We start from the raw sequence: 7,605 nt of genomic DNA on the forward strand, positions 1-7,605 counted from the left end.
GATGCCCTGCCTTTAGTTCCCAGCTCAACACTGCTTTCCTCAGATCTTTTGTTTTCTGACTTTAATAGTGATTTTTAATGATGCCAGCTTTGAAAAATATGAGCTTTCTTTAATATACAGCTGTTCTTTGTAAGAAAAGATCACTGAACGTTTTGCTTTTATTTACAACTTATTTCTCTTATTGATTGCTAGTTATGTGCTAGGTGTTAGGAGTATAGAGGTGAATAAAGGCATGGTGCCTACTTAGGGAATTTACACTTAATAGAGGAAGCTGCAAGATCCACCCAAAAGAGGATTCTGTAGAGGAGGATACATACAATTGTTATGTATCAATATAAATATCAAAAAGAATATCTTGTAAAATAACTATTGCTTTTATGGTTTCATCAAGTCTATTAATGGTAAATACTGTCACAAACACATGTGATTATAATACATCCTTTTTAAAAGGCCTAATAGGGTTGTTAGCAACTTTTAATGCCTTCTTCCTTTTGTCAAAGCCACATTTTCTGATTTGCTGTTGTTTGTTGTTTATTTCTGAGACAGAGTCTTGCTCTGTCACTCAGGTTGGAGTGCAGTGGCATCATTTTGGCTTGCTGCAACCTCCGCCTCCCTAGTTCAAGCAATTCTCCTGCCTCAGCCTCCCAAGTCACTGGGACTACAGATGTGTACCACCACGCCCGGCTAATTTTTGTATTTTTAGTAGAGACAGGGTTTACCTGCATTGGCCAGGCTGGTCTCAAACTCCTGGCCTCATGTGATCCACCCACCTTGACCTCCCAAAGTGCTGGGACACACTTTCTGTTTGGATAAGCTCTGTTCTTCCCTCTACACTGCATGGCTGGATTCTCTTCAAGTCTTGACTTCTCAGACCACTGTAGCTGTAGAAAAAGGAGGCTCCCTCATTAGTGTCCATCTCAACCTTTAGTTTTTTTTCATGGCATCAGTGATAGTCTGTAATTATTTATTCATTTGTTTACATGTTTTTAATTGCTTCCCCCCATAGGACGTAAGCATCCATAAATGCAAGGCCTGTGTCTTTCCTGCTGCGGTCTTCTTAGCTCCTGCCACATGTACATGCTCAGAGACCATCTGTGAAGTGAATGAGCCCCGCCCCCTCTTAGCTGCCTCCTTGCCCAATTCTGTCTCCGCCCTTGCTGCTGTTCTGTCCTCTCTTCATGCTTGGCTGCAGTGCTAACACTTGTCAACGTGTACTTCTTGTTTTCTATGTCTCTTCCAGCCAGTCAGGCTGCTCTTTAGGCAGAGACGTTCCAGATTCACATAAATGATCCTATTGACTCCAAGGGTGTTGAGCTTCCATTTCCAAGGGTGTGGGGCTCACAGGTTTCTATTTCCAGCCCTTTCCCTTGAGCTCCACACCGTGTAATCATCCACCTTCTGGTCATTCCTGCCGTGACCATCCCAGAGATCACTTCTTTAGGCCTCAGTTTCTTCATTTTTAAAATGGGAACAATAAAAGTTAATATTTATAGGGCTGCTGAGAGAGTAAAGTAATACTTGTAAAATGCTCAGAATGGTTAAGAATTAGCTTTTATTACGTGTTCAACTTGGCTGCTCCATTCCCTTGCCTTTCAGTATGGTTCCTGGCCTACAACACTTAGAATATAAATACAGTGTCATTTTTCCCCCTAGTAGGTTCGCTGGTGTAGGACAGTGATATCTGGAGATTTGTTATACTTTATAAATAATTTACATTTATAAATTAGCAGATATAAGGTTGTCTCTTTAAATATGTCCCTTTTGCTCTGGTGTGTTGCTGTGGGGGAGGGGAAAGGCATGTGGGATTACAGCTAGTCCCCAGGAATGTCACATAATCACTAGCTCAGCTTATCTGTGCTCAGCCTTTTGTGAATACAGTTGCTGAGGTGTCATGAATACTTAAAGAGGTTACACACCTTTGCAATTCTTTGCTTCCTCACAGTTTGGTTTAATCAAAACATGGGTCTAGTCTGTAGTTTAGAACATAGCGAGTCACAGCAGACTGGCTTTGGGGCATCTGTCTCTGCTACCAGATTCAGCGGTCATGTCCTGTTAGATTCCCTTTCTTTCCCCTCTACTTCTTGAATGTATTGTCTGACTCACGAAAGATTAAATGTTGACTCTAGCCAATTTTGAACAGCAAACAACCTGGAAGGAGTTTATGGAACTTTTTATGATAACAACTACCATTTGCATAGTCCTTTACAGCTTTAAGCCACTTACTATTTATTCATTTACTTCTGGGTACAGCCTTGTGAAAATTTGAATAGAGCTTTTGTTACCCTTAGGTTAAAGATGAGATGACTGAAGCCCAGAAAGGTTAAGTAGGATCTTAAGTTTCATTGCTAGTAGGTGCTAATACAAGGACGGGTTCATTCTTTCATTTATTCATTCAGCAAGCAACAAGTGCTTACCATGTATTAGGAACTGGAAAGCTTGTGGTGATAAAGAACTTAACTTCAGTTTTCTAACTCCAGATCCTGTGCTTTTTCGAAATCTCTAGAAGATGTTCACTGTTATGGGTTATAATATTTGAGCTGCATGCCTACCCCATAGGCTCACTTTATAAGAGTGGTACTAATGTGGATCCTGCACACGTACTGCACAACTCACTTCATCAACCTCACTCCGTCAGGTTACTCTAGGCTCCTTCTATTTATGAGAGTTATTTTCTCTGTCTTCCTACTTACAGAATTATCAGAAAAGTTTAATTGATCTCAATAAAGTTCTCCTACTAGACCCAAGTATTATTGAGGCGAAGATGGAACTGGAAGAAGTAACTAGACTCCTTAATCTTAAGGATAAGACAGCATCATTCAACAAAGAAAAGGAGAGAAGGAAAATTAAGATTCAAGAGGTATTTGTATTTGATTTTCTTTGAAAGTACTCTTTTGGGGACCTTTGTCTGGCTTCTAAGGTCATACTCCTATGAGTTCTAAAACATTTTTAATTTTATGTTTTCATTCTGATGATCAGTGCCAAAATTTTAACTGGCAACAAAACATCTCCTTTGCAATGATAATTAGCCATTGTATTTCCCAACGTGGGTCCACGGATGGTAATAGGAGTCTGCATTACTGGAGTTCTTCCTTTGTTAGGCTTCCATCTGCACTGCTCCCACTCCAGAGTATACTGGGAACCAGTGGCCACTGACTTTGCTCCAGGGTAGATCTGCAGACTCCTGACGGGACTGATGTAGTTACAGGGGCCCTGCAAGCCTCACCTCGTAGAGATTTTCCAGATTGATTCAGACCTGTTTAGCACTCTATGACTGCCTCATCAGAGATCTCCAGCTACCTCAAGATCAAACTGCCTTTGTGATTCAGATAACTAAAATGTTTTTCTTTGCCTAATATTAGGGAAGAATGTCAGGCTGTGAATCCCTGTACATTCATGAATGCTAATACCCCATTGATAATCTTACATTTCCACCAAGAGTAAGAGGCTAATATGTAAGAGAAGCTAGGAAGGTTTTTTTTTCTCTTTAAAGAAGGAAGAAAAAACTGTTTTAGGAGAATTCAATGTAAGCTCATTTCTCTGTTAAAATGTATTGTGAAAAAGAGATAAAATTGACATAGGCCTTTATGCAAATTGTATTAATGGAAAATTCTAAAAATTAAATTTTGTTGTCATAGTTTCAATGTCAAATAATGTTTTAAACTTTTATGAATTGGATCTTATACCCTAAAATTTCTCTTCCTAAAAGAAATTACAAATTTTTCACTTGGAAGTGGACTACAATACAGTCTACTTGTAGTTCTCAATTCTCATGCTGACAAACGTACTTAGGATGTGTGCGGTGACTGTAGTTTAGTGTCACAGTGCGTTTTTTCCTCATGAAGGTGAATGAATGCAATGAGGAGGAGCCTGGAAGACCTGCAGGGGAGGTCTCCACAGGATGCCTAGCTTCTGAGAAGGGAGACAAAAGCAGTGGGTCACCAGAAGACCCTGAGACACTTCTGATAGCCAAGCCTAATAATGCCTATGAATTTGGTCAGATTATAAATGCTCTCAGTACCAGGAAGGATAAAGAAGCCTGTGCACACCTCTTAGCCATCACTGCACCAGAAGATCTGCCGATGTTGTTAAGTAACAAACTTGAAGGGGATACATTTCTCCTCCTCGTTCAGTCTCTGAAAAATTATCTTATTGAAAAAGATCCCTCATTGGTGTATCAGCATCTTTTATATCTGAGTAAAGCAGAAAGGTTTAAGGTAAGTGGCTAAGTATTTTATTAATAGAGATTGGTTTTATTAGAGTGTCTGTAACTTAAACATGTTATTTATGCTAACATCGTTTTTTTTTTTTTTTCTTCTTTTAGATGATGTTGACACTAATTAGCAAGGGCCAAAAGGAGCTAATTGAGCAGCTGTTTGAGGACCTTTCAGGCACACCAAACCACCATTTTACTTTAGAAGAAATACAGGCCCTAAAAAGGCAGTATGAGCTTTAAATCAAGATTGTTGTTAGATTTCTTCCATGCATGTGTGTGTTCCAGTAATGCTAATGAGATGGTATTGTAACAGAGTTGCATGGATAAAACCTGGCTTAGAAAAGATCTTTTGGCCTGGACTATAAAACATTCTACTTATTTTTATACGTAGAACATGTATATTCTACAATCTGCTTTTTATTAGTTGTAAATATTTTCTTATGTACCAGAGCCAAATAAGTATATTTGAAACTTGTTAAAATACATTTTAATTTATAATATACATATTATTTTGATTACGTGTTAAAATTTTGAGTTAAAGTTGCATTTCTTTGGGCAAGGGAAGGAGTCCTCTTAAGTTTGATAGAAATGAATTTCTTTAACATTCTTTTTTAAAAATGGAAGTCATTAACAGTGATTATTATATCACATATGCATCCTGCTAAGACACATAAATCCCATTTTGTACTAGTACTTGCGGATTACAGTCAGTTAAAATGAAATGCAACACTGAACTCTATAACATGAAATGATTACTGAATAAATTGTTTATTAATTTAGAGCCGTAAGAGGAACTTATTTTTTCTAATATGGAAGCATTGCCTAATAATTAACAAAAATTGCCAAAAATTTTTACCATGTTTTACTAGATTTTAAAAAGCTACTTTCCTTTATATAGCGCTTATATAAGCAAAAAACAAACAAAAAAACAAAAAAAACCCCCACTGTATTAAAGCAAACCAAACCTGCATTTATATCTGAATCATTACCCCTATATTTTACCAAAAATGTGAATGTCCCCCTTCCCCCTTTTTTGTTTTCTGCTTTTATGACTGTATTTATTCCTTTACTGTAAAAGAACATGAAGAACTAATATATGTTGAAAGCTCCTTTGTTAACTGGGTTAAAGTGAGGGAATTTCAGTCTCTATCAGTGTACTGCCATTTATTCCTGCGGTCTATAATCAGTTTCCCCTTTCTGGAGCATTTTCTTATTCACTTAGAAGTGAAGATGAACGTTAATATCATGTTTACTATTCCCATATTCATTATTTAATATTTTATAGTTATAGAATATATATATATATATGTATATATATATATATATATATATTTTTTTTTTTTGAGACAGAGTTTCGCTCTTGTTACCCAGGCTGGAGTGCAATGGCGCGATCTCGGCTCACCGCAACCTCCGCCTCCTGGGTTCAGGCAATTCTCCTGCCTCAGCCTCCTGAGTAGCTGGGATTACAGGCACGTGCCACCATGCCCAGCTAATTTTTTGTATTTTTAGTAGAGACGGGGTTTCACCATGTTGACCAGGATGGTCTCGATCTCTTGACCTCGTGATCCACCCGCCTCGGCCTCCCAAAGTGCTGGGATTACAGGATTGAGCCACCGCGCCCGGCAGTTATAGAATATTTTAACTCATCTGGGGTAAACAGAACCTTTCATACTGTGTCATTTTTCTTTGAAACTGCTTTCTTTGTTCATAAGCGAAACATCTATAATGGGACTTTAGTTTTCAATCAAAATTTCTCCTTTTTAATGTTATTAAATTTTTATAAAGTAAATGGTGTATTGTGTTAGAAATGTATCCTACGTATGCAGTTTACTTAGAGAAATGGCACCACTCTTTTCCTATACATAGCAACTTGAGAGAACTTTAGAGACACAAGGGAGCTTTCTCTTCTGGTGCCTGACAGTGACGTTAATAACTGCAGGTGATTTTGTTGAGCTTTGTGCTAGGCACTGTGTGTCATTTATCATACATTGTCTCATTTAGTCGTCATAGCTCTGCTACAGATGGGGAAACAATGGAACAGAAGGTTGTATAAATTGATGAAGACTCACAGATGTTGCAAGTGGTCTCTCCAAGATCCAAACCTGGGCAGTCTATCTTTTGAGTTCATATACTCTATTCAGGTGCCTATTCCTTAACAGTTACAGATGAGTAAAAGCAGTTTAGTGAATATAAATTTCCAATTTTGGTTCACCAATAGAGGTAGTTATAGTGATAACACGGAGCAAGAGGAATGCCCAGGCCTGCCCTAGAGAGGGTTAGGAAAGGTTTCATGGGGCCCAGTAGTGCCACAACTGGAGTATGTCATTTGGACAAGAGAAAAGGAGATGCCGGGGGAGGAAACAAGATGCAAGGGCATCAAGGTGCACACTGAAGGTGCAGGTTGAATCAAAGTGTGCAGTCACTTGGCATTTTCAGAGAACTGCATGAATCTTACTAGAACATGTGGTTTATGTGACAGCTGGATAGAACAGAAAATTGCATGCTGCATATAAAATGGCAGAAAATATCAGAATTTTAATTGTACTGTGGCATTACCACTCTTAACTAATACCTAATTTTCTTCCCCTTCTGGGCATACACAAGACTGTATTTTTCAGCCTCTTTGTGATTGGTTTGGGCCACATGACCACTTCTGCCAGTAGGGTTTAGGTAAAAGTGATGTGTCACTTCTGAGCCAAAGTACTCAAGACCTGGCCCCAGACCCTCCCTGATCTTTTCCCCTGCCACGGTGACCCACAAAGCTTCATGTTGCAGACAGTGCAGTTACAAGATGATGGTGGCTCCGTCAGCCTGGTTCTTTGAATGCTGGTTGAGGCAGGGTTCTGCCAGTCCCCACTGGATATACAGAATGAGCAAGCTTATGCTTTTTTTGTTAAGCCACTGTAACTATATCCAAACACTTAACCTCTCAGTCTGCTTCTGTATTTCTTCTTTTTTCAGCGGGTAAATCTTTCCTGAGCTTCAACCTGTAAAGCCAACTTCAAACGGTTCATCTCTACACAGATGTCTCACAGATACTGCAAATAAGCATGCCCTAAATGGAGCTCTCTGTTCCCTAATACTTAGGCTTCACTTATCCCATAGTCCCACAAAAGGTACCAGCATTCACACTGGCCTAAGAAACCTGGGCTTCTAAACTTTTCTTGCTCTCAATCCCCACATGTAATATTTCATCCTGGCAGACATTTCATTACACAAACGTGGTACACTCACCCAAGAATAACTGCTTTTGCACAGGATGTCTTACCACTGTTTTGATGTTTTTGAGTTTACTTGTCTGACATAAAATATCTGGTTCAGTTCTGTTTCCCATAGTGCTCAGCAAAATGCCTGGCATAATAGCTTCAATATTCACTGAATGAATGATGTCT

The 7,605-nt window shown here is 38.8% G+C and overlaps 1 protein-coding gene across 2 annotated transcripts in view; it reads left to right on the top strand.

The window, feature by feature from the left end:
- SPAG1 (sperm associated antigen 1) overlaps positions 1 to 5,360 on the top strand; it is a 75,555-nt gene extending 70,195 nt beyond the window's left edge. Inside the window, exons 17-19 of one of the 2 annotated variants that reach the window (XM_017505011.2) lie at positions 2,693 to 2,857; positions 3,843 to 4,214; positions 4,322 to 4,459. In XM_017505011.2, coding sequence (XP_017360500.1) covers positions 2,693 to 2,857; positions 3,843 to 4,214; positions 4,322 to 4,453 — 669 coding nt within the window. In that variant the 3' untranslated portion in view covers positions 4,454 to 4,459. Of the gene's footprint in view, positions 1 to 2,692; positions 2,858 to 3,842; positions 4,215 to 4,321 lie in introns of both variants that reach the window. The other variant, XM_037730109.1, reaches the window with a different exon arrangement.
- Positions 5,361 to 7,605: the final 2,245 nt, after the last annotated feature.

Source organism: Cebus imitator, unplaced genomic scaffold, assembly GCF_001604975.1.
Source record: "Cebus imitator isolate Cc_AM_T3 unplaced genomic scaffold, Cebus_imitator-1.0 Scaffold331, whole genome shotgun sequence".
NCBI lineage: Eukaryota > Metazoa > Chordata > Mammalia > Primates > Cebidae > Cebus > Cebus imitator.